Source organism: Ursus americanus, chromosome 24 (genome assembly GCF_024610735.1).
Source record: "Ursus americanus isolate L20-20 chromosome 24, mUrsAme1.1.p, whole genome shotgun sequence".
Classification (NCBI taxonomy): domain Eukaryota; kingdom Metazoa; phylum Chordata; class Mammalia; order Carnivora; family Ursidae; genus Ursus; species Ursus americanus.
In genome coordinates this window covers 4,636,153-4,664,065 of record NC_142150.1, presented here as the reverse complement: position 1 = coordinate 4,664,065, position 27,913 = coordinate 4,636,153, and the positions used below count along the sequence as shown (strand labels likewise).

General features: G+C 43.9%; 1 protein-coding gene across 1 annotated transcript; it reads right to left on the bottom strand.

Annotated features, from left to right (window-relative positions):
* Nucleotides 1-144: 144 nt before the first annotated feature.
* On the bottom strand, nt 145-3,211 carry LOC123791636 (uncharacterized). The gene is made up of 6 exons (XM_087855264.1): nt 2,951-3,211; nt 2,422-2,448; nt 1,842-2,107; nt 1,383-1,520; nt 847-1,031; nt 145-295 (listed from the first exon to the last, which is right to left on the bottom strand). The coding sequence occupies exons 1-5, from the start codon at nt 3,209-3,211 to the stop codon at nt 872-874; spliced, it is 852 nt and encodes a 283-aa protein (XP_087711390.1). The 3' UTR covers nt 145-295; nt 847-871.
* Between the last annotated feature and the right edge of the window lie 24,702 nt (nt 3,212-27,913).

The following is a 27,913-nucleotide window of genomic DNA, read 5'->3' as shown; positions in this document are numbered from 1 at the left end:
CCGTCCCCCTGAGGTCTCGCAGGACTGCCAACATCAGTAGGTTGGCTGACTGGACCCATGTTTGCTACCAGAGAAGCCAGGGAGACATGCTGTTACATTGATTGAACAATTAAATACAAAAAGATGCACACTTGGTAACTGCAATGATTTTATTCTATCTTTATTTAGCTTTAGTTTATCTCAGACAAGAGTGTTTTTAATATTAAGCATGCATATGTAGGTGTCTTCCATGCTCCTTATCCTATGAGTTGTATTCATTATAAATTAAAAGAAGTAGAGTTCGTTTCATTGTGACCTGGAAAAAAAAAGAACAGCCAGAATTTAGTAATTTATTAATTGTGAAAATATTGGCATCTATTATCTTATTCAGTCTTTATATTAATATTAGCAATAGATAGTATTGTTGCCCTTTATTCACAGATGGGGAAAATGGCCCGGAAAACGTGTCTGCCCGGGGTCATACAGCTAATAGAAGGCAAACTCAGTTCATGATCCCAAGAGTTGGCTCTGAATTCAGATGTACATGACGTTAGAGTGTTTAGACCCAAATCATGTCATTACATTTCAAACTCAAATGATGGAGTAATCACACTTATAAACAGATCTCTCTTTTCTGGCAGATGATCTCAATGTCACAGGGAGATATTGGTCAAATGCAGGGGAATGAACCTACATTCTAGACATTTCAGCTACTGGGACTCCCTGTTCTCTCTGCAGACATTGGAGTGGGCACATTCCCCTGTGGATTTTTTCTATTATGTGGGCTCTCGGAGGGTTAAAATGTGGACTGCACCCCTGTAATTCCCGGTGTTCCATCCTCCCATCTGACACTAGAAGGGCAGTCACCTTCTTCCTGGAGTCCTTTCACTGCTTAAGCCCTAAGCTCCCTGCGGCGGCGATTGTAGACTTTGAAGCCCATGCTAGTAGGCAGCAGGTTGGTGTTTGCCACACTTCCGGCCCTGCTCAGCACGCCGCCCAGCCAGTGGGCCACGCAGGTGGCAGAGCTGCAGGATCTCTTCTGGACAGTGACTCTAATTAGCAAGATGGAGAAAGAAGAAAAGACCTGTCAGTGAGAGGTTCACACTTACCTCCAATGCTAGGAAGTCCCCTCAGTACTACCAGCCCAGTTTCCAGAGTGGGGGATTTCATACCTTCCCCAACTGCTTTCAGAAAGAGATCTTTTTCCATGTGCTCTAACCAGTCTCTGTGTGACCTCTATTGTCAGTGGAGCCTGAGAATAGCTGGGTCCCAGGCCGAGGTGAACAATGGCAGTTTGCTGGCCTCCTGTCCAGCTGTGTTCTCTCTTACCTCTTGGGATATGCCTTCCTGGGCATGACAGGAGGGAGGGGATGCCCTGAGCTTAGCCGGGTGGGGAGCCTCACCTGGAGCCCTCAGTCTCCTGCTCCTGCAGCTGCTCATGGACCTTCATCTGCACATAGTCCTTCATCACTGCAGCCAGCAGGAGTTGCAATTCCCCTTCGTTGCGCGCAGCAGGGTCTGGACGACTCTCCAAAGCAGACCTGTGGAGGGAAAGAAAGCCCAGGGCAAGCTCTGAGTCCCTGCCTGCCTCTCCCCAGAATAAGCAGCCAGGCTTCCTGGTAAAAACAACAAAAGCATTCTGTGAGACTCAATGAGTTGTATGAAACTTATAATAAAGAATATTGTATATCATTGCTATTTTTCAATTACGTCCTACACATTTTTATATCAGAAAAATATACACTCCCCTGTTGTCCCCTTCACCAGTTGGTAAACTTTCAGCATATTACAATTCTGAGGAAGGGATTGTCTGATCCCAGGAGCAGTGAAAGGGGAGTGCACTCCTGAGATGGCTGTCTTACCTGAATGGTGCTGCCTGGAGGACGCCCACCTGGTACAGAGCCAGGATGCTGAGAACCAGGAAAGGAGAGAACTTCCAGAAGCCCATGATGCTTCTCTGCAAGGGAAGAAAGATGTCATCTTCTGCACCAATTTGAAGTTCTATGAGTCCAAAACCCTGGGCTCTAGTCCTGCTTCTACCTATAACTCCCTGGCATGGTGGCTTCAGGGTGGTCATGTCATTCCCTTTACTCACCAGGGAAGTGGACTGCTGAAAGATCCAGTGAGCCTGTAGCATGTATAGTTTAACAAAGACGGAGGAGTAACAGCAAAGCTATCCTAGCAAGACAACTGGGCAAAGAGGTCCATAGCCCCCTCCCCACTATCCTACACACTCTCACATTCATCTCCTGGTCAGGTCTCCATTGAAGACAATCTCTGAACACCCTGTCACTGAAGCTACTCTCATACCACAACCCAGAACTGTCTTCTCTGCGTAGGGCTTTTGCTCATACCTGCCGGGGCATGGAGAGGTAGCTAAAAAGGGAGTATCTCTACTGACGGAACCTTAGAGAAACTGAAGAAACAAATTCTACTACTCACCTGCTCCGCACTCTGACAAAGAATTCCCTGCAAGAACCAAGCTTAGCAGAGTCTTAAATTGGGGCTAGGACTTAAAGCAGGGGGAAAAGCTCCCAGAACACACACATGGGGCTTGCTGTTCAAGGCTACCTGCCTCTAGGTCTCTGAGCCTATTTGCCACCCACTGAGGCTGGCCAAAGTTCCGAAATGATTTCCCAGGGAACACTAGGCACAAACAGGATCCATGAGCACCCTTGCGTCCCACTGTGTGCGCGGTGTCCGTGGAGCTCCAGCGTCCTGAGTGCAAGTGCAGCAAGAAGAGAGAGACTAAAGCCTGTCTCAGTGCAGAGTGAAGCAGGGAGTCCCGGAACAGAGACCGTCCAGAGTTACCTGAGGCAGGATCCTGGGATGAATCCGGGAGTAACAGAGATTTTGTGAGGAAGAGACCCAGACAGAAGTGCAAAGAGACTCTCAGACACTCAGGGAGAGCAGCTACAAGAAAGACAAATGCAGAAGAGGGAGGGAAGAAGAAGGAGAGTTAGAATCATACCGCTAAGCTGGAATCTCGGGGCTCACCTGGCAGCAGGCAGCAGGTGGCTTGGAGCACAGGCGGCGGCAGCTGCGGCAACGTTGGTGTCAGGCGATGGCGCTGTGGAAGTGGCAGAGACACTTGAGCGGAGCGGTGGCTCTGCTGCCTCCCAGCACCAGCAGCTGCTCTTATTCCCGCCGCTCTGGGTCTGGGGGGGGTCCAGGAGCTCTGAGCAACCAATGAGGGGACAGATCTCGTACCCCAGTGGATCGTGTCACCCATTTACGTCCAGAACCTAGAACATTCCGCGGGACCATCCCACTTGTATTTGCATTGAGGTCACTGATGGGAGTGGAGGGAGGGAGAGGGATAGTGGGGACCGAGGAAATATCCCCTTAACATGAGCAGGAAGTTGAGGGCAGTTTGACGTCATGGTAAATTTCACCTGTTTAGTTCCGCTGGGTTTGGAACGTGTGCCCCTCTCCATCCCCAGTGGTGCTGTCGTAAGGGGCGAGATGCACAAAGCAGGACATCCTAGCTCTCCAAGTTTGACCCTAGAGGCCCCGTCTAAGTGAGGCGTGGACGATTAACAACGTGCAGCAGCGTTGATTCTGGACCCACGCAGGGTGTCTGGTTCGGGTAGCAGGAATCACAGAGGGGCAAAGCTCATGGGAAAAGCAAGAGATGAGAGTGATAGCAAGAACGTTATCAGTAGAACTCAATTCCAGGCGGTAAGGTGAAGGGCAGTTAACTTCTCAGCACCTCAATGTACTCATCTTTGAAATGGGGACCATATTCCCAGCTTGAGAAAATGTTGTCGTGAGTAGCCATGTGCCTGTCACCCAGATAGGGAGGGATTTGGAAGAGCCCTCATGCCCAGAGACCGATTCTGTGAAATTGCGATCTCAGTTTTCGGATTCCCACCTTGTGTGGCTTCCCGGATTCATGCTGGGTGGTCTGTCAGGTGGGTTGGGAGGAGCTGGAAGCCCTGCTGGGCCTGAGCCTGAAGGTGTTAGACACCGAGGCTTTCCAAGCCTCCAAAAGACTTCTAGCCCTTCCTCTTCCTATCCTGTCAGCCAGCACCTCTGGCTCATCAGTCTGCTGGAACCATTTGCCCCACTGCCCCTCGCTTCTGGCTGCTGTTTGCCAAGTTTTCCCAGTGGCGTGTAATTCCAGCCCTTTGCCCACTTCCCCCACACTTCAGTCCTCCACTAGAGAGCACAGTGCGCTTGAAGGCACTGAAGAGTCCCTGGGGACACAAGGCTCACACACAAAGCTTTCACACAAATTCATTTCAGTCTCCAAACGTGTGCGCACTCCCAGGAGCACAGGCCGGCACACGGGGTCCAACACACCGGGCATGTACGTGGGTTCACTCTGAATCGCAGCCCAAGCTTCTCTCTGAGTCTCTCTCACGGAATCACATGCACACATGGTATGATGATCTGCTGAAATCATACCTGCACTCATTCTCAATGTAAGTGTGCTTTCTCAGTGTAGCACCTCCACTCTCTCCTGGACACACCAGCGGGAGGGTTTTAGGACCCCTCCAATCTGATCTTTCCACTCCCAGCTCTCCTGGAGGTCGTAGGTCCTGACTTGCTGCCCTCAGCACTCTTGGTGCTGAGAAAGAATTTTCTCGCTGTTCCCAGGATCAGAGTCTGAGCGAAGCACGTGAGCCTCAACCTCTACATACTCTCCCCCGGCAGCAAGCGTCGCCGTGGCGGCAAGTGCGGCCATAGCGGCAAGTGTGGCCGCGGCGGCAAGCGTGGTCCCCACGGCAGCCGTTGTCCCCGCAGCAAGCATGGTGTTGCAGGCACAGTGGGTGGGAGACTACATCACGGGGCTGTGCAGCGCAGGCAGAGACCCCAGTTAGGTGCTTCTCCCTGACAGAGCGGAAATAATGCCCGGGTACGTCGTATGGGATCCAGGCAAAGGTGCGCCCCGTTCCTCAGTCCCCACAAGACTTTGCATTTCATAGCACACACCTGCCTTGTGCCACTTCTCCTTCCCTTCTAATTTGCTGGCCACTGTAACACCTACTTTCCAAGATGCCTCTGTGCAGTTTTCTTCAATCTTAAGTCCTGGTGTTGCCCTGCCGAGAGGAAGTGAGTTCGAGACTGGGGATTGGGTGTGTAAAAGTCGTTCTCCTCATGGCAGACTGGCAGGGGGCGCGTTCTTCCTTCTAGTGTGAAATACAAAACTATTCTCCCCTGAGTCCGTACCTGATTTACCGAGTATATACAAGGAAGTTTAGACCTTCACGGGTGCGCGCTGCTTAGATTATGTCCACCTGCCCTGGAACCTCTCTAAATTAAGGCTACACAGAAGACAATCTAATATAGAAGTCGCCAAGGAAAATACTGATTTTAAAATAGTCGCTTGACTATTTTGCTATTTGTTTTGTAAGCTTATTTGATAACTTGGTGTGAGGAGGCTCACGTGTTGGACTCCAGTCCCATTGGGACTCAAGCAGCACCTCCCCGACAGCCCCGCCCCTGCCCGCTCTGGTCTTCTTCCTGTAGCTGCGACCACCACAAATGGGGAAAATGGCAGCAATGTCTCCTCCCTGCTGTGGGTCCCTGTCTGAGTACACAGGTTCAGGGCTAGAGGAAAGCCCAGCACCAGGGGATCCTACAAGATCATCTTTCACAAAGTCCTGTAACATGGCTGCCTAGAGGGCAAGGCAAATAAACCACAGAAGTTCATTCTCAAAGAAATTCAGATCAATGGCCAACAACTTCCTGATGATCTTCTGAGGAGCCACTTCTGACTCTCAACATGCTTTCAGGGGACCCCTACAGTCATGACCGCCTTGGTGGAAGGCATGTGTAAGTATAACAACTACTCCACCTGCCTTGCCCGGATCCCTGATACGACCATGTTCATGAGTGTGGTGGATGCCTTCACCATAGACCCTCACCACTCCCAAGAAGGACCGTGGAACTCCCTAGTAGCCCTATTCGAGGTAGTCTGAGGGCTTCACCCCAAGTGTTCTGGCCACTGCCCACGAGGATAAACCCGAAGGACCGTCGGTTGATATTCCTGGATCCTGTCTCTCTCCAGCTTGTCTGGGTGGGGCTGGAGTCCCCACTTACATTTTTCCTGTCCTGCTGCGGGAGGAGAACTGGGAATTTCAGCGAGTCAGGGATCCTCTCAGTCCCCCTGACTATCCTCTCAACCTTCTTGAATAAAATAAAGGAAAAAACGAATCGAAACCATTTTCTACTGAGCTCTTGCACGATTATCAAGTGAAACCAAGTTTAGATCTTTCTGTGTGCCGATCGCTCAGAGATACACAATCCTTGAAGCTTCTCTGCGCTTGTCATGGGATCCCCGCACACACAGCATGATCATGAACTGCTCTCATCATACCAGCGATAAATGGCAATTTTAGGTGGCACCCTAAACGAAATTATGCAGCACCTGGCACCTCTCCTGGACCCAGCTAACTGGAGGGTTTTAGGACCCCTCCACCTGATCTTTTCAGTTCCAAGCTCCCCTGGAAAGTCCGAGGTCCCGACTTGCTGCCCTCAACACAACAGAGTGCCTAGAAAGAAGCTTCTCACTGTGGCCGGGATCTCCGAGTCTGAGCGCACAGTACAGGATCTTCAGTCTCTATACACTCTCCCAGCGCGACTGCAAGTGCAGCCTTTGCTGGTGCGTTGGCAGCCCCCAGCCGCAAATACCCCCACCCACAGGGCGGGCTGTGAATGCGGTTGGCGAGGCTGCATCACGGGGCTGTGGGGGCAGGCAGAGACCCCAGCCAGGCAGAGACTAGCCCTGAATGTGCCCTCAGTGACACGAACCACGGTGCACCCCTCCCCTCCGTCCCCAAAAGCTTTAGCACTTTAGGACACACCTGCCTTGTGCCACATCTCTTCCCCTTCCCGGTTGATGGCCTCTGCTTGGGGACACCCTGCTTCCAAGATGACCTTATTCAGCGTTTAAACCCATGGCGTGGCACTGCCGGGAAATAGAAGCTACCAACTGGAGACCTTTTAAACTCTTGGCGTGGCACTGCCAGGAAATAGAAGCTACCGACTGGAGACCTCTGTCTAGCGTCCGTATGCTGTCAATCCCTGGGGGGCGGGGGGCAACAATGGAAGACCTGGTTAGTAAGATGCAAATGCATTTAGGCACAGAGCAAAGGAAAGTGAGCTGAGCCAAGGACAGGGCTCAGAATGGTGGATCCCAGGCCCAGTGCATCCTAGAGGCTACACACAGACAGCCAGGGCTCAGACCCAGTCTGGGACTTCGGGGCTCAGCAGTTTAGGCCCCGAGCTTTGTCTATAGGTTTTCCACCCGAAGGTGCAGGGTAACACTGGTGAAGGCAACATAGCAGATACTGAGTGGCATGGACCTTGGGCTCTGCCACTTGAGGCTTTTGTAGGTGACTGCTCTCAGGTCCCACACCCTTTCACAGAAATAATATCTACTCCAAGACTCGAGTTCAAACTTAAGAACTCTCTGAAATCATTTGTAAATGTACGTATCCTTGGACTGCAATTTTCTGATGAGAGAACGAACCATAAGTTTCACCAGTGCAGTGATGACTACAGAATGGGTAAGAGATGACTGCTCTAGTAGCCAGTTTTGTGGCCTCCTTCCTTTGTAGGCTCAGGACTTTCCCTCTGGCTGCCATGTGTGCCTTAAGCCTTCAAAGCCAACATTCATTTCTCACTCTGAGATCTTTGGTGGCTACAAAAGACGGGCTGGCGGTGTATGACAGGAATCAGTGTGTGCACCCAGAGGGTGCTAGAGTGACTTCCAGCAAATTCCAGCTTTACTTTAAAGGCCAGGCTCTCTACACTTAGATCAGGGGAACAGAATAGAGTGCTCAGAAAGAAACCCACGATTATATGATTGATTAATCTCCGACAAAGGAAGCAAGAATATGCAATAGGGAAAAGATTGTCTCTTCAACACATGGTGTTGGGAAAACTGGACAGCTGCATGCAAAAGAATGACACTGTTGCATTTCTTATGACATACACAAAAATAAATTCAAAATGGATTAAAATGTGAGATCTGAAATCATAAAAATCCTAGAAGACAACACAAGCAGTAATTTCTCTGGCATTGGCCATAGAAACATTTTTCTAGATATGAGTACTCAGGCAAGGGAAACAAAAGCAAAAATAAATTATTAGGACTATATCAAAAGAAAAATCTTCTGCACAGTGAAGGAAACCATCTGTTAAACTAAAAGACAACTTACTGAATGAGAGAAGAGATTTGCAAATGATATATCCAATAAAGGGTTAGTTTGGGAAATATATAAAGAACTTGTACAACTCAACACCAAAAAGCAAAGATTCCAATTTAAAAATGGGCAGAAGACATGAAAAGACATTTCTCCAAAGAAGACATACACATGACCTACAGAAAGGTGAAAAGACACCCAACAACATTAATCACCAGAGAAATATGAGTCAAAACCACATCGAGATATCACCTCACACCTGTCAGAATGGCTCAAATCAAAAACACAGAAAACAACAAATGTTTGCAAGCTTTTGGAGAAAAGGGAACCCTCATGCAGTGTTGGTGGGAATGCAAATTGGTACACCCAGTGTGGAAATCAGTATGGAGGTTCTTCAAAGCATTAGAGATACAATTGCCATACGATCCAGTAATTCCACTACTTGGTATTTACCCAAAGGATACGAAGACACTAATTTGAAAAGGCAAATTCACCCCTATGTTTATTGCAGCATTATTTATAATAGTCAAATACGGAGGCAACTCAAGCGTCCATGGATAGATGAATGGATAAAAAAGATGTGGTATATATACAGTGGAATATGACTCAGCCATAAAAAAGAATGAAACCTTGCCACTTAGAGCAACATGGATGGATCTAGAGGGCATAATGCTAAGTGAAAGGAGTCAGAGAAAGACAAATGCCATAGGATTTCACGCATATGTGTAGTTTAAGAATCAAAGAAAACAAAGAAAAAAAGAAAGAAAAAAATGGACCCTAAAATAAGGAGAACAAACAAAGAGGAGAGATGGGTGAATAGGTTCTTGTGATGAGTAATGAATAGAATTGTTGAATCACCATACCCCTGATAGTAATATGTAATATGTAAATTGTATTATAATTATACCAGAATTTTTAAAATAATAAAAAAAAATTTTAATAAAATAAAAAAAGGGCCCCTGGTTGGCTCAGTCAGTTAAGCGTCTGACTCTTGACTTTGGCTCAGGTTACAATCTCAGGGTCCTGAGATGAAGCTCCATGTTGGGCTCCACACCAAGTGTGGAGTCTGCTTAAGATACTCTCCTTCTCCCTCTGCTCCTCCCTGCTCACACACTGTGTCTCTAAAAAATAATAAAATAAAATAAAAGTAAAATAAAATAAAATGCAAAATAAATAAAATAAAATAAGTCATTTGACTATTTGGCTCTTGATTTTATGATCTTATTTCATAGTATTATACCTAGAAATCAGCGTAAGTTGGAAACAGTGTTGTCTGGAAACACAATTTCTTGGCAAGCTGATAAACTACCTGTAACATGTATTTCCATTATTTTAAGTTAGATTCCTGCACTTTTTCATTTAAAGTTTTTTGAAAAGATGTTTCTCAGAGTGTGCCATAGTCTTGTACCTGGTTGAAAATTCTTATGTGAGTTTTTATGCATTTAGGAGGATTACACCTAACGGGTGGCTCCTTCAATTCTACGCAATTTGTGTATGAACGACACTCGGCAGCAACACCCAAATCCCAACAATAACAACTGCAGCAGAGTAGCAACAACAGCACTGATTGATTCTCCGCAGCCTTGGGGGGGGGAGGATTCCGAGCGGTCAAACTACCTGGAGACTCTCGACTGAGAATTGATTGCACTGTATTCCACATGTAGGGAACATGGACGTTGCCACTCTGTCCTAACAATGAAAAGCTGAAGAAACTGGGGAAAAAGAACAACTCTTCTAGGATCTTTAAGACAGGTGAGCACAGGGCAAACCTTTGCCCCCAAGATTGGAGAGACAGATGAATACAGGGAGTGATGTCTTAGCAGAAGTAACGCTCAACAAGGGCAGACCTCAGTGCTTGGAGCCAGTACTGGGGTAGGATGACCTGAGTGTTAACTGGTGAGCTGCTGGAGGCTCAGTGTGGACAACTTTGAGAGTTAAAAGCTCCAGGGGCGGGACACCTATGTGGCTCAGTTGGTGAAGCGAAGCGTCTGACTCTTGGTTTCAGCTCAGGTCATGATCTCCGGGTCCTGGGATCGAGTCCCCCTGCTCCTTGGGCTCCTCTCTCAGCATTGAGTCTGCTTCAGATTCTTTCTCCTCCCCTCTGCCCCTCCCCACTCCCCGTTCCCCCTCTCTAAAATAAATAAAATCTTAAAAAGAAAAGCTCCTGGGACACTCACTCATAGGGGACTCCCCACAGACGTGATGTGTGCATTTTACGCTAGGAACCTGACCAGGTTCTCACAGTACATATGAGAGAAAACTCCACGGGTGGGATTTGCCCCCTGGAGCTATACACTTCCTGGAGTAAATAACAGAGAAAAACCTCATAGGGTTCCCAGAGAGGGAGAGGAAAGGAACCATTTTGTAATATTCCAGAGCTTCTTCTCTAGAAGGCCTGCCCTCAGGAGAAACCAGTTAACCAGAGCCTAAACGCTGTAATATTATCATGGCCTAACTGACCAGGCGAAAGGGAGATACCCAGCTGTAGGCACCTCTATTCTTCCGATAGCCAGAGGAGCCTAGAACCAAAGGGATGACATGAGTGGATTTTAGAAGAGACAAGGAATGAGAAAGACATTTATGGCAGAAGGAAGGAATGGGATTTCATGTTCCTGGGGTCTTCCTGGACTTAGAGCCAGCTGACTTTCCTACAGAGTGGAGTCAACTAGCCCTCGGGCTACTCTCCCAACACCCAGGCACCTTCTTTGCTGCAGGCACCAGGAGAGGTTCCTTCTGATGAAGGATAATTGGAAGGCAGGCAGGCAGGGACAAGGGGCCCCCACCCTAAGAGGAAACCACCCTTAAAAGGATTTTACACCGCCCTGGAAGGAGCCCTCCACCCTTTCCCATATCATAGATAGGTGACAAAAATCTGGTTGGATGACGGGGCGCAGGGAGCGTTAATTAGATTGAAACAGCCCGCCACCAAGCCCATAAAAACCCCTAGACTTAGAAACTCCGGTGTCAACCCCTCTAGGTCCCCTCCCTCCTCGGGAGCTTTGTACTATCACTTTGCTATCCCTCAATAAACTTTGCTTTGCTGCCCACCACTCCGTTTGGTCTACCTCCTCATTCTTCGAAGTGGTGTGACCAAGAAGAACCTGCAGCAGGCACCGATGGAGAGAAAATCCTGCAACACTTCCAAGGTCCAGAGACCGTGTTTACAGAATCTTAGGCTGCCAGGAAAAGAACTGAGTGTGGTGGAAGAGGGCCAGGTCATTCTGAGAGGTGGACTCAGCTGGTAAATTCTAGGAATTACTCTGGCGGGATGCCCCTTAGATGATTAAAATTCTCTCTTGACTCAGACTTAGAGGCTGCAGAATGCCTCTCCTCTCCCTAGCTGAGAACACTGTTCCATGAGAAGAGGGATAGAAATCAGAACCTTCCCACTATACTAGGAAGCTCCTTGCAGAGGTGACTCTTAGGGCAGTGGTTACCGTAAGTTGCAGTTAATGGGATTTTCTCTCTAGCTGGAGTGGTCTGGGATTGGGAAGAGTCTGGCTTTAGGTTCTTAAGCAAGTAGAGTTGAGTCTTGGCTCTATCACTCACCTATTGTCCTTGAGCAGATGATACTCCCCTGGAGCCAGTGTTTCTCACCATATAAAATGCGGATAGTAATAACTACCTGGCTGGAGTAAAGATATTTGATGTTAAAATCCAGATACACTGATTAGCACAGAGCAGATACTTAAGAGTAGTGCCTCATAATAATAATAATAATAATAATAATAATTTTAATATTATTTTTAATAATAAAATTATTATTATTGCTCACCTAACTACATAGGCTCAATATGATAAATTAAATTAAATCAGTACATAGTCCTCCGCCTTAAGAGGAGAACGATGTGTCTTTAATTCTAAAAATAAAACCGATTGCCAAAGCCAGAGCAGAAGGAATCTGCTTTCCCCAAACCTCTCAGATGCATGCTTGGCCTTGTTGCAGGCTCACTGTCCAGCAGGATTAATGACAATTTATCTTAAGCACCTGGCACCTTGCCTGGCATGGAGAAGGCACTCAAACGTGATGGCTATTATTATGATGATACCAAAAGCTCACCCCTTCAAGTGCCAAATTATATCAACTTGTATGGAAAACTAGATAAAATGCTTTGCAAACTACAGGAACAAAGGTTGCATTAAATGCAAACCTGTAAATACTGGTCAGTAGCTATAAAAAGGGTTTTTGGACATCTACACAATCTGTACTGATGAGAACAGAAACAGGGCTTGCCAGAATTATGTGTAAACACAGGGGAAACAGATACCGAGTGAGCATTTACAAATAATGGGCAGGATCTTCACGGTTCTTCTGCAACAACAGCTTCAACTAGCTCATGCTCAGGGCAACAACGGAAAGCAGCCAAGCAGGTGAGAGCTGTGTGTGAGTGCAGAGCCTATGGACATTGAGTGAGAACTCAGTCGTGGTCACGGTGGCAGCAATGAATTGTCGTGACACCTATGTCACTTATCCAGAGGCGAGTTTCTTGGTCTCTTCTCCTCAGCTTTGTCTGATTTAAGGGAGGTCTGCAGGCAAGGTGACACCTGATGAGTGGGTGTTCTTGCATTTTCTTTGACGAGGCACAGCCATGGTGAAGACCCAAGTCCACTGTGGGACGAGCCCAGCAATCCAGGCTCCCATCTTATGAGGGGTGTGTCTCTGGATAATTGGGCTCCCAGGACACAAGTAGAAATTGTGTTTCTATTTCCAGGCAAATATCCTTACAGCTGGTGTGAAATCGACCAACTTGCAGATGTTAGATCTTGTACCTTCTTCTATAACCCAGAGTCAGTCTTCAGCATCGAAGACCCAGAAGACCATAAAGGCCCTTTGGAAGCCCCTCAGCCCTGGGCCAGTTGTCCTCAGCGCCCCATGAAGCAGTCGTCAAACACAAGTAAGCAATCAGTGCCCAACTTCTCTTCAGTACCAATAAGCATCACCCACGGGAACTTCCAGTTACAATGGGAATGAGAAGAATAGGCTCCCCAAGGAACCCAAGGGCCCAGCAGAGACCCAGAGACCATGGGCTAGAGGGGCTTCTCCTTTTCACTGCTTTGCCTGTGGCAAACCTGGGAATAACTTGTTCCTTTTGCCTCAGAACTTCAGTTTTCACTGGCCAAAATACTGCCATGAAATGCTTTCTGTTTTCTTTGTAGGAAGAGGGATACCAGGTTCCTGAAGTGAATGAGGCAGAATAGGAGGAGGTTGTTGAGAAAATTTATTCCTACTTCTGTCAGGTATGTCGACCACGGAATGTTTAGACCGGCTCTCTTCCCGTTTGTTTTTATTCTCGGCAGTCCTACTAGGTGGGGGATAAAGGTAGAACATATGTAGTCATTAGATCAAGTATAGATCATATTAGGAAAGTAGTTCTGATGTAGCTTCTTTATATGTTTAGAAAATAGTAACATTTAACTAAAATAGCTGTGAGGCTATTTTACATTTTTAACTTCTTAAAATGGGGAAGGAGGTGGATAGAAAAGAACCAAGGACAGATGAAGGACATTGTGTAATGACAATGAGATTTACTTGGAGTTTAGTTGGGAGACATCGAGGATTATTATTTTATTTTTGTGGAGAAGACCAGCCTAATTTCCTGGTAAGTTCTTCCAGAAGAACCAGTTTTTAAAGAAGCCATCTTTCAGTCACATATGAAATGAGACTAGTTTTCTCATGAGCTGTGTATTCTCCCCATGTTTTAGAGCTTATGCTTTCATGAGAAATCTTATTCCCTCACATTGCTTCATCCATTCTCCCCAGTAGACATGCTTATTCACATCTGTGAGGGTCCTGGTCAGTTTAGAAATAAAAGCTACTTGTAGATATTTTAAGTAGAATGGAATTTCACACAGGGAACTAAAGTATTAAAAAAATAATGTTTGTAGTTCTGCCTTCCAATTCCACAAAAGACATTTAATTGGACAAAATTTGCTCTCAGACAGCAGCTTTAAGGAAGTGTGGGAACAGTTATGCCTTAGTTTTCCAAATAGCTAGGAAGGTTAAAAGGACCCTGAGTGTGCTGTTACCATTTCTATCATAAAGCCAAGTGCTTTGAATATTTCCAGTGTGCCAAGGATAAGGCTTAATCCAAAGGAATGAATTTCTAATAATGGAACTTCATCTATCAGTGAGAGAAATTCTTTTTCCTCTTAGCATTGGGAGGGCTCTTCAGATCTTAACACATGAACGATTTTTACCACCTTTACATTTGCGCTACTGGTACCTTATGGTTATGATTATCCAATAGCAGGCAAAGCCCTTGGTTTAACCTTTCATTTTTTACTGCCTAGGAATGCAATATATTCTCATGTGTAATTTTATCTTTGAGATTAGGCATTAGGTTGTCTCATCTCAGACCCTCACTCTCCTTCGTTCTGATCAAGCATGAGTGCACATAATGGAATGTACAAAGGGCACAAATTTGTGCTGGCTGCACAACTCTGTGCTGGAAGAATATCGTGGGTTGAGTACCCAGGGCCAGGCTCAGGCCACAACTGCCTAAGAACTGGCAAGAGCCTGGGGTGCCTGGGTGGCTCAGATGGTTAAGCGTCTGCCTTCAGCTCAGGTCATGATCCCCGGATCCTGGAATTGAGTCCCACGCCGGGCTCTCTGCTTGGTGGGGAGCCCGCTTCTCCCTCTCCCTCTGCTGTTCCCCCAGCTTCTGCTCTCTCGCTCTCTCTGTCAAATAAATAAATAAAATCTTTAAAAAAGAAAAAAAAAAACTGGCAAGAGCCCATAAGACACTCAGCCAATGCCACCCCTCAGAATGAATCCTGGAGCATGGAGACTGAAAGAGACTCTTAAACTTTTTGTTATTGAATATTTATTTTTAATTCATTTTTCTTTTTCTTTAGTTCTAATTATTTTCCTAGAATATCATCTCTGGGTTGATCTTCCAGGCTATACAGCATATTCTTTCAATATATGACTTCAAGGTGCCTTTTATTTCACAATGGTTTTCTTCAGTTAGTAGTTTTAGTATTTGCTCTGTTCTGTTCAGTAGCTTTGGCTTTCTTTCTCAGGAATTTACAAACAAATGCACACGCACACAAACACTTTGGTGAGGTTCTGTGTCACTTTCTCTTAAGTCCTTTTTTCATTTCTTTCATATTTTTAATTTAAAATTTTCGTCCTTCCCATTTTCTGTTTCCCTTTACGTACCGCCCATGGTATTTATTAATTATTATATTGCTTCAAGTTTAGTTTCCATTTCTACAATATTGTTTTATTTCTAACACTTTCCTTGGTTTTCTAAGCTTCATTTTCAAATCTTCATGTTTTCTTTTCTCTGATAATATTCTTTCTGAGTTATTTTGATTCCAATTTAAGTTGTTCTTTTATACCTTCTATTATCTTCTTAACTTCTTTTAGCTTGTTTATTTAAAATATTAGAATATAGTTTTCCTTTATTTTATCATGTCTTTCTGGTGTGTTTACATCGCTTGAAAGAATGTTGTTCTTCTAGTTTTCCTTTTTTTCTGATAATGATCTTTTTAAGATTTTATTTTTAACTCATCTCTACCCCCAGTGTGGGGCTTGAACTCACAACCCTGAGATCAAGAGTCGCATGCTCCACCGACTGAGCCAGTCAGGCACCTTTTTTTAATTTGTCCTGGTTCCCACTAATAATAATTTTTAATGTGTTTGGCTGCTTTTCTTTCTTATTGCTTATATTTCAGCGAGATGAATTTTTTGTACTAGAAGGAAGCCGGCGTAGTTTTCCTAGCTTCGAGATTCTAGAGCGCCCTCTTCTGTCATTTATTTGAATTGTTTAAAAATACTCTGTGAAATGTGCTGTTTCCTTTACCCTCTTCTTTGCTTTGCCCCTATTGTTCCTGCTTAATATGAGGTCTCGTCCTATAAGTGAGACTTGGGTCCACAATCGAGATCACCCCAGTACTCTCTGACTTAATGAGGTCCCCGTGCACTCACCTGCAAACTGTAGTGTACAAAGCTCCTCTAGTGGGGACTGGTGCTCTCTGAGAGACTATATCTGCAGTGCATGTAAAGACAAGAGGCTTCTAGTCATATCCAAATCACACATAATGAATAAGGAAAAGAAATATACCCAATAGAAAATGTGCAAATGTTACAAACAGGCGATCTATAGAGGAGGAAACCTGAATGTCAACTAAACCTATGAAAGGTGCTTCATCTCACCAGTAATTGGGAATGCTAATTAAAACATGAAAATGGAGTTTCATCTGGTTCAGCACTAAGGACATTACAAGTTAATATAATAATTACAAAAGAAAAGAAAGAATCAAATTGTGGCTCCCATTAAAGAATAACCATCACCTCAAAGGTATTTTGAAAAAAGAAAGAAAAAAATCTGATAAGAGAAAATTACATCTCTAGTTCTCTCTCTCTGGTCTCTGGGTATTTGCTTACATTTCCCACATCCCAGAATATTCTCTATTTACCTCTTTATCTAATTCCTACTCATCTCTCAGTTCTCTTAATTGTCATCTCTTTCAGGAAAACATGTGATTCTCCCTTAGTCTAAGATAAATGCTCCTGTTATGTCTGCCCTTGGTATTTTATACTTTTTCTGCCATAGCATTTTCCAAACATTGCTGTGATACTGTTTTATGTGCACCTTGCTAGGTTGTAGTGCTGCGTTATTTAATCAAACTTTAATTGAGGTGTTACTGTGAAGGTAGTTTATTGATGCAGTTAGCATCTATAGTCAGTTGACTTTATGTAGATTATCCCCGCAGTCAGGGTGGGTCAATTCCAAGTAGTTGAAAGGCCTTAAGAACAGAAACAAAGTTTCCCTGCAGAATAAGAAATTTCACCTATGAAATGCTGTGTCATCTCTGCTTGAGAGATTCCAACCTTTCTTAACTAATTGCCTGCCCTAGGAATTTTGAACTTGGCTAGGCAGTCCCCGCAATTGCTTGCAATAAATCCCTCAATATCCTCCCCCCTCTCGATCATCAGGTCATGATCTCATGCAAGATCCAAGCCCTGCCTCCAGCTCCACGCTTACCATAGAGTCCGCTTGTCCCCCTCCTTCTGCTCCTCCCCCTGCTCGCTCTCTCTCGCTCTCTCTCAAATAAATGAATAAATAAAATCTTTTTTTTAACCCTTTTTGGGTGCCAGAGTGACTCAGTCAGTTAAGTGTCAGACTCTTGATCTTGGCTCAGGTCTTGATCTCAGAGTCATGAGTTTGAGCCCGCACTGGGCTCCATGCTGGGTGTGCTATATATATCTCAAACATCAGTATCAAAACAGCTTAAGGAAACCTCCAATAGTGCACTACAGGATTGGAGAAGGAAGGGGCTAAGAGATTTCTAGATGCTTTTAGGAAATACTGACAAATGCTAAATAGTAATAGTTTACTACTTGCAGAAATCCTTTTGGTAATTCACTGGAGTATATTTATCCAATTTTCAAAGCTATAGCAAACACTGAAAGAAAGAAAGCTGATTCTGGAAAGCAGTCATTTCTGTACTAAAAAAGAAGGTTCAGTCAAACACTACTGGTGTTTGTGGCAATAAACCTTGATATTTAAAGGAAATGTAAATACGAATTTATCGATAGCCCATAATCATATATTCTAAGAGTCTTATTCCATTTTTAATTCCAAGGAAACAAGAAAATAGACTTTCATCTGATTTAGCACAAGAGATATTAGAATAACTTAATGTGATAACAGCAAAAATGGATCAGAATCTTGGCTTCTATTAAAGAACAGACATTACCTTGTACATATTCCAAAAAAAGAAAGCCAGAAAAAAATCTGATGATAAGAGAGAATGACATCAATTTTTTTTTTAAATGCTGAAGATCGAAATTTAAGAAAAGGGGCGCCTGGGTGGCTCAGTTGGTTAAGCGTGGGCCTTCAGCTCAGGTCATGATCCTGAGGTCCTGGGGTCCTGGGATCGAGTCCCACCTCTGGTTCCCTGCTTCTCCCTCTCCCTCTGCCACTCCCCCTGCTTGTGCTCTTTCTCTCTCCCTCTCACTCAAATAAATAAACAAAATCTTTTTTTAAAAAAAGAAATTTAAGGAAAAAAAAACAAAACTTTGGACTGGGTCCTAAACCTATGTTTTCAAAAAAAAAACAAAAAAACAAAAACAAACGTCCAAAGGCTTATTATACCAGCATCAGCCAAGTATTGATAAAGACATGCAGCATCCCCAGGCCCCACCCTAAGCCAAGTGAATCTGAATCTGCAGGGGTCAGGTCTGAGCACTAGAGTTACTATGTGCCACAGGTGATTCTGATGCCCCGCAAGTTTGGAGAACTAACTCTAGACTGTCAATCTTCACAATAAGATCCTCCCTTTCCTTCCTCTCACTGATCAAGATCAGCTTCATTCTGGAAGCATTCTGTAATTTGTTTTATATTAACAAAATTTCTGTACTTCCTTTTATCTCCTAACTCCTCATCTTATTATGACATTTAATCAATGTGTTATAGAATCGTGAAATTGAATTGGTAAAAGAATGGAGAAGAAGCAACATAATATTTTAGTCCGCTCCACATTATATCTTTAGATCTTGCTTTGTTATATTAGTTTAAGTATTCTCTCACACAGAACAACAGACATAGTAATATTCAAATGCAAATCTGTATGTAGCCCACATCCCTGGCATGAGAGACCCAAGGATACAGTTTTTTGGAGCGTGTCACAGCTCACTTGGATTGAACCATGACCAAGGATTTTCCTACTGATAAACTTAACATCTAATTCTTTTTTTTTTTTACAGATTTTATTTATTTTTTTGACAGAGAAAGACAGCCAGCAAGAGAGGGAACACAAGCAGGGGGAGTGGGAGAGGAAGAAGCAGGCTCCCAGCGGTGGAGCCTGATGTGGGGCTCAATCCCAGGACTCTAGGATCACGCCCTGAGCTGAAGGCAGACGCTTAACGACTGCGCCACCCAGGCGCCCCAACATCTAATTCTTGACCCAAAGCTTTAGACAGATTTTAATTAGCAATAAGAACCTAAGCTTAGAACAACAATCTAGATTCAAATCCCATCTGCAACATTAATGTGATTTTAGAAAAGTTGCTTCACCTTTCCACTCTAGAGTCACTCATCAGGATACAATATCTCATATGGAAAAATAATAAAAAGAATAACTAATAATAACTGAGTGCTGTGCCAAATGGAAGGTAAAAGGCAAAACAAAATAAATTGCTTCTCATTCATTAAAGAAATACCAGTGATCATGCAACGACAATAGCTTTTTGACACAAGGGACTACCGTTAGCATTACACCTCCACACTTACAGTTCAATAAAAATAAATAAATAAATCTTCAGATTCAGAGAAAACAATAAAATATGGATATCCATGATTCAAAAATCAACAATTGTTGACCTAAGAATTGGGAAATAGGAACTTGTATTTCCTTTTCTACATTCCCTGTATTTCTTACTTCGAGTTTAGGTTTTATCATAAAATATACTTTCAAAGGCATCTACACAGTACAGATTAGTTATGAAGTATCAGAATTACTTTCCACGTTTTCTTTAAAACAGTATTTCTTACCCGAGGGGCACTGTAGGTATTTGAAGTGTGTTCGTCCTCTTTGGGTGATCATATTGGTGCATGACAGCTATCACACACGAAGCCGCCGACTCCAGTGAGGTTTGAGGACAGGTAGCCAGAGTTATAAAACTCTTTAAGAAAAAGCAAGCAATTTGACCAAGTTTGACTCCACCATAAGCATCTGAAGAACCATAAATACAAGAATAAAACAGCTTTAATTTCCCACAATAATGCTAAGTGTTCCCATAGCCAACATGATTACGTACCTCATCTTTCAATTGGCCTCAGAAATGAAATACATTAGCGTAAACTACAGACATTAATAGAGGAAACAGTGTTAGTTATGACCTCACAGTCATTTACTCTACCTGACATTGCAGGATTCTCACACCATTCTACCGGTGTATTGCTCAGGCTAAGAATAAAATTACTCTGATTTCCTCAATGCACATCAGCTAGGAGTTAGGGTAGGTGGCCAGGGTGCAGGTAGGTAGTGTGAAAAGGGAGCAGGAGAGAATTAAATTTGTCCCATATTATCTGTGACTCAGATGGAAATAGATAATTAGGAATTTACTGTTCTCAAGATAAGCATGAGTTTTACCCTTTTCATGTTATAGTATGCTTCATGGTAGGAAAGTTTTTTGTTTAAAAATGTGATTAACAATGAGTTTAAAGAAAGTTTCATGAAAGATAAATAAAACATCCTAACAATAATCCCAAACATATATCAACAAAATACAGAGAAAGTGGGGCGCCTGGGTGGCTCAGTTGAGTGCCTTCAGCTCTGGTTGATTATGATTTCGGTGTCCTGGGATCGAGTTCACCATTGGGCTCCCTGCTCAGCAGGGAACCTGCTTCTCCCCCTCTCTCTGCCCCCCCCACTCGTGCTTGCTCTCTCTCTCTCAAATAAATTTTAAAAATATTTGAAAAAAATACAGAGAAAATAAACCACTGTCCTCAATGAGCTTATAGTAAATCCTAAGAGATTTAATTGACAGTGCATCCAAGGCTTCTACTTGTCTTCTGAGCTCCCAGGGCATGCATTCATTTGGTGGATAAGTCTGTGCTGAAGTCCTCTATGCCACATATTTTGCCTGACATTAAGGGCAGAGAGGTGAAGGATACTGTCCTTGCCCTCTGAGAGTTTTGGCTCATGTCACTATCGTGGTTCATACCACATCATATTATGGCTCATTGTAAATATGTCTTTTTTTTTTTTTTTAAGCTGTTGTTTTGTTTGGGTTTTTTAAAGATTTTATTTATTTATTTGAGAGAAATAGAGTACGGGAAAGGGAGAGAGAATGTGAAACAGATCGACATCATGAACTGCCTGGTAGGATCAATGAGACAGGCACCTCTCTTCTGGGATATTCCTTCCCAAGATCCATAACCTCTCTCTAATCATGAGAAAACATCAGATAACTTAAATCGGGGGCAGTTCAAGAAATATATGATCAGCGCATTCAAAAGTGTCAAAGTCGTGAAAAAGCTGGGAAAACTGCGAAGCTGTTGAACGGAGGAGACCCTGGGGGTAGATAACTAAAAGCAGCAAGAGAGTTAACGTCAGCAACATGGCGGCGTAAGCCGTTCTTCCTCTTTATCCCCCCTTTTTAGTCACTGAAGTAGTCATCGATACACGAACAAAATTGCCTTGATTGGTCTTTTGGGGTCCTAGGACTTTATTCCAAGGGACCTGGGAGGAATCTCACCCACCAAGGGCCCCTGGTAAGAGACAGACAAACCTCCACAACAGGACACAGAACAGCGGAGCCTAGACCCCTGTAGCCGCCCTCAGGCAAACATCGGGCGCGTGCTGCCGGAGGCAGGCACTCACACATGAGTGACAACTTGTACAAGTCCAGACTCAGGCAAGCCATTGGAGAAAGAGAAGAAAAGACAAAATATGAATTTGGTTGCAGTGGAGGCAGTAAGAGACAATTTCCTGTCGCTTGTCCTCCTCCCCCAAGGAAACACTGAACAAGGCTGATTTATCTGGCGTGGTGACCTCTCCCACAGGGAAAAGGAAAGCGGTGAGTGAGCACCTGGCTGCCCCAGCCTGGCAGAATGTGACTGGAGAAACCCATTTGTCTCCATCAGCACTGGGAGTACTAAAATGGGAGCTCTAAGACTTGGGGGGAGGGAGGATATTAGGAAAGAGGCAGATAAGAAGTTCAAACCACCTTAAAGCAACTGTGCTCAGCGGGAAGTCCATCCACCAACCTCTGGGAGTACCAGGGTACCAGATCTCCCTACCCGGTGGCCAGGTGCTCCCAGCGCACTACTGCTAAACCCACACGTCTGGGCACTCTGCGGCAGGCTCCCTGTGCCTGCTTCCGGGTGTGTTTGCTAGAGCTCTCTGCAGACAGCACCCTCAGAAAATAGTCCGTGGTTGGCAGGCAAGAAAGAAACCACAAACTTGAGCTATAGCACCACCTTCTGGAATATAGGAGAGGTTTCCAGTAACCAGCCTGGTGAATTTCAAGAACCAGAGAAAACATAAAAACTTAAAAGTCCTGCCACAGGACAGAGCAAAAAGAGTGAAGCAGGTTCAGCTTCACAAACACAGAGGAAAAACTCAAATAATAACAATGCCATAGACTATAGCACCCCATCTTCTGAAGGCAATGAGCACAGAGTTAAGGAGTTCTCCACTACTTCAAATAAGGAATATGAAAAAATCAAAGAAATATGGCATCACAAAGAGAAAATGACAAGTCTCTAGCAACTGAGCTGAAAAGCACGGAATACTGAGATCTAACCAATAAGGAACTTACAGTGGCAGTTATGAAGATTCAATGAGTTATAAGAAAACTCAGAAAGTCAATTCAATGAAATCTGGAATAAAATATATGAACAAAATGAGTCATTTCCCAAAAAGATTGAAATGACAGAAAAGCACCAAACAGAAATTCTGGAGCTGAAGAAGTCAATGAATGAGATGAAGAATGCAAGAGAGAGCCTCTGCATCAGGGCAGACCAGATAAAAGAACAAATATGTGCCTTGAAAGATAGGAATTTTGAAACAACACAGGAAAAAAAAAAAAAGAACATCAATTTTTAAAAAGCAAAGAAAACCTGCATGAACTATGGGAATTTATCAAAATACAAATATCAGAATAATTGGGGTTCCAGAGGGAGATGGGGGAAGAGAATTTATTTAAAGAAATAATAGCAAATTATTTCTGAAATGTGGGGAAAGACTTGTACATACAAGTCCAGGAAGCTAATAAATCACCCTATTAGCTTAATGAAAAAATACTTTCCCCAAGACACATTATAATGAAATTATCAAAAATCAAAGACAGAGCAACAATCCTAAATGCAGCTGAGGTCGGGGGAGCCAGTGTAACTTACAAAGGAACCCCCACTAGGCAATCAGTGGATTTCTCAGCAGAAACTCTATAGATAGAGAGAGTAGAATGATATATTCACAGTGTTGAAAGAGAAGAATTGCCAGCCAAGAATATGTTATCTGACAAAGTTATTCTTCAGATATGAAGGAGAAATAAAGGCTTTCCCAGACTAAAAGCTAAAGGAGTTCATCACCACTACTCCTTGCATTGCAAGGAGTTCTGAAAGGAGTTCTCAAAGCTGAAATGAAAAGACAATAATCAACATGAAAACGTATGAAAGTACACAGCATACTGGTATAGGTGAAAAATGTACAGTCAGATTTTGATAACTATTTTAACCACTCAACTATAGTGTAAAGTTTAAAGGAAAATAGTTGTAAAAATAACTATAGTACTATAAATTATTAATGAATAGACAATATAAAAAGAAGTAAATGATGACATCAATGATATAAAAGGGAGGAGTAAATGTTGGAGCCTTTATAGGTGACCAGGATAAGTTGCCATCAGCCTAAAATGAACTGTGTTATCTGTAAGATGTGTTATGTAAGCCCCATGGTAAACAAAGCAAAAACCTAGAGTAGATTCACAAGACAAAAAAGGGGAAACAGACCATACCAATGTGAAAAATAACCAATTTACAAAAGTAGGCAGAAACAGAAAAAGAGGGGCGCCTGGGTGGCAGAGCGGTTAAGCGTCTGCCTTCGGCTCAGGGCGTGATCCCGGCGTTATGGAATCGAGCCCAACATCAGGCTCCTCTGCTATGAGCCTGCTTCTTCCTCTCCCACTCCCCCTGCTTGTGTTCCCTCTCTCGCTGGCTGTCTCTGTCTCTGTCAAATAAATAAATAAAATCTTTAAAAAAATAAAAAAAATAAAAAAAAAAAGAAACAGAAAAAGAAACAGTGGAAATACAAAAAAAAAAAAAAAACCCACACACAAAACAGAAACCAATTAATAAGATGGCATTAGTAGTCCTTAATATCAGTAATTACTCTAATTGTATATGGATTGAATACAGCAACTAAAAGCACAGAGTAGATGATGGATTAAAAAATAACAGCAACAGGACGCGTAGGTGGCTCAGTGGTTAAGCATCTGCCTTCAGCTCAGGTCATGATCCCAGGGTTCTGGGATTGAGCCAGGCATCAGGCTCCTTGCTCAGTGGGGAGTCAGCTTCTCCCTCTCCCTCTGCCTGCAGCTCCCCCTGCTTGTGCTCTCTCTCTCACTATCTCTCTCTCTCTGTCAAATAAATAAATAAAATATTTTTAAAAAATAAATAATAGCAACTATATGCTGCTTACAAGGGCCTTAAGGAGAACACAGAATTAAAGTCAAGGGGGGCACCTGGGTGGCACAGCTGGTTGAGACTTGATTTCAGCACAGGTCATGATCTCAGGGTTGTGGAATCACCTTAACCTTATACTACATTATGTGTCATTTATATCTCAAATTTTTTAATAAGTAAATAAATAAATACAACTTGGTATCCTGGAACAAAAAAAAAGGGTATTAGTGGGGAAACTGGTAAAATTTGGATAAATTCTATATTTTAGTTAATTTTACTATACCAATGTTATTTTAATATATTATATTAAATATATGTATATTAATTATATATTATTTTAATATACAGACAGTGTTTGTGAAACATGTTAACACCAGGATAGCTGGGATAGGGTAGACAGGAACTCTCTGTACTATCTTTGCAACCCTTTTGTAAAACTAAATTTACTTCAAGATAAAAAGTTTAAAAAAAATCCAGACTTGACAGCAATGTCCATTTAGGGGGAGACTAGTGGGGGGAGGCAAGGAGGCTTGCCTGATTTGGGGTTCATGAAATCTTGGCCTTCTAGCCCTGCATATATAATGCTAATCTCTTCTGCATAGTATTTTGGATTTTATGAAATGATTTCACATCCTTAAACTCATCTAATGTTTTCCATCAAGAGAAAGGATAGACAAGGAAGGTGCTTACTGCGTAGGGGATTAGAATGAGCTTCTCCCAGTACTTTCAGATAAAATGAGTAATCCCACGTTTCATGTTTGGGATTCAGCATCTGTAGAGAACAAGGTGTGGACTCTGAAGAGAACTGATCTGGAAGAAGACTGAGATCGTTAATGAATACACTAAGAAAAGAATATGACAAAGGTGATAACCAAGTCCAAAAAATGGATACCAAACACTACGAATTTGTTAGCATGTTTTCAGGAGGATCCGGAAGGAAGGAGGCCCTTAGTTGTTTCCAAGCCCGAATGGTAGATAAAGAGAAATTATCTCTCAGCCCTGCTGTGCTTTTTAACCAGCCTGCCTGATGGGGACTCCTGGCAAAAACTGGTGCACTGCTCTCTGGGATGGTATTGTGGAGCACTCCTCGTTTAAAGGTAGTAAATCCCACTTGCCTTTTGAAGACAATAGGCCCTATAGTGAATAGACAAGAGGGTGACTCCCTGCGATCTATTTCCCCTTCTCTTGGTAACTACCCTATGTAGGAAAACATATTTTTTCTATTTAATATATAACATTCTCTAACAAAATATCAGGCTACATAATTCTTTTCTTTGTTTTTTTATTGAAGTATAATTAACATACAATGTTGTATTAGTTTCAGATACACAACATACTGATTTGACTTGGGTACATAATTCTATTTCATTCAGTGCTTACTGAATATTTATTATATGCTAGGCACTAAGGTAGGTGCAATTGACAATACTGCCATCAGGGTCACACATAGTCCAGTGTGGAAATAACACATAGTACAGATTTAAGCTGATAAAAGTGTTGACAGCGTTTCATTTGAGATATGAACAAGTGCTTTAGAACACAGAAGAGGAAGCCTGGATGGCTCAGTTGGTTAAGCGACCAACTCTTGATTTTGGCTCAGGTCATGATGCCAGGGTCCCTGGACAGAGTCCTGTATCAGGCTCCCTGCTCAACCGGGGAGTCTGCTTCTCCTTCTCCCTCTCCCTTTGCCCCTCCCCCTGCTCCTGCTCTCTCTCGGTCTCTCTCTCAATTAAGCAAATAAAAAAATTTTTAAAAATAAAACACAGAAGAGAGAGGGATTATTTCCTTTGGAGGGAGGAGTGGAAAGCCATCCAATCTGAGCCTTAAAATCTAAGAGAGAAGATGAGGAACATCTTGGGAAAAGGGTCCGTATGTAAAATGGTACAGGAATAAAAACAGAGTGGGCCTGCCTTGGTTGTAAATCACAGTTCCAGGAAATGTGGAGCCAGTGATGCCTTGTTCCCAATTTCAGGGGAGCTTTTCTGCTCTGAAATTCAGTCTTAAGGTGCTGCTATAACACCTCTGAGTTATACTCACACACACTCTTCATTTCTCCCAGTGTGCACACAGGCCACTAATTAGGGATTTTCTTGTTTCCAGCAGCACACCATGTCCAGAAACAACATTTCTTCCAGCTGACCTAGTCCATGGGATCCAGTCCACCCCAGGGGGCTCTCACACCATTCTCATTGCCCTGGCTTTTTCCTGTCCTTTGGCCTTGGCCAGGACAGCCCAGTCCATCCTGGGTTTGGGGGTTCCATCAGGGGAGTGGCTACAGTCCAATTCTCTTTCCTCCCAGAGTTCTTCCTTGTATACTCCAGCTGGTACGGTTTCATGACCATGATCTTGAACACACAGGGCAAGGCACGAGTGATAGTGCTGTGGCAGCCCGCTGCAGATACAGTGAGTGGCCACATGAACATTATTTATCTCTGCTGCTGGGCTGGACACAACTTGTGAAAGAAAGATGGAATTCCCCGTGTTTATGGTAAAAATAAATCTGCATTGAATAAGTGGATTAAGGATGGAGAAATAAGATATAACCCTGTGCACATCCCTCTAGATGGAAAAGTTTAGTAACATGAAAACATTCCCTGGTGGATGATTCTTCTCTTCATGCAAGTGTCCTGCATCCCAGGAAGGCACCAGTGAGAGCTGATATCAGGCATCTTCATCTTGGATCCTCCCATACACTGGCGGAGGATACCCGATCTCAGAGCAAGAGTTTGAAAGAGTAAGAACTTCTCAAACTGAATAGGAATAAGATGATACAGAATCCGGGGCGCCTGGGTGGCACAGCGGTTAAGCGTCTGCCTTCGGCTCAGGACGTGATCCCGGCGTTCTGGGATCGAGTCCCACATCGTGCTCCTCCGCTGGGAGCCTGCTTCTTCCTCTCCCACTCCCCCTGCTTGTGTTCCCTCTCTCGCTGGCTGTCTCTGTGTCACATAAATAAATAAAATCTTTAAAAAAAAAAAAAAGATGATACGGAATCCTTTGGGAGACTAGGACAGAGCAGGGCTGAGTATCTGGGAGAGGGAGTGAGGAGAGGGGAGGAGGAAGAAGGTTGTAAGAAAGCAGGGAAAAGGGAACTCCCCCCATCACCTGCCTTGGGGCCTTTGCTAATTGAAAATCCACCCCCCTCCCCACCCCAAGCCTGGAACATTTTCTGCAGGGTTCCTGGCTGTGCCTCCCTGATCAGGAGTGGCTAGTTTACAAGAAAGACCTGGAGCCTTGTGTCTCTCACTGGAGCCAATGGCTGCTGTGGCTGCTGCAACCACTGGTCCATATGGGCAGCTCATTTCTGCTCCTGCATCCATTACAGCCTGACTCTGGAAGGAAGAGAGGCTATTTACAGCAAACAATTCAAGCAAGGGTGGCTTCTACTGTGGTCTGACAGACCAACCCTGGGGGGGCAACTCAAAATCACAGGGATTATTTAATCTGCAGGATCCATTAGGGCTGCCAACAGGAGGGGACAGTAAATATTGTGGAAAGCGGTTAAGGGGTGTGGCTTGACTGCCTCTTCTGCATCCACCAAGGACAGGGAGGAGTCACCTGGGGAGCAGGTGATGAAAGATTAGGAGGGAGGGGCAGGGCAACACAGATCTGGGTGGCCCTCATGCCTGCCCCTCAGGA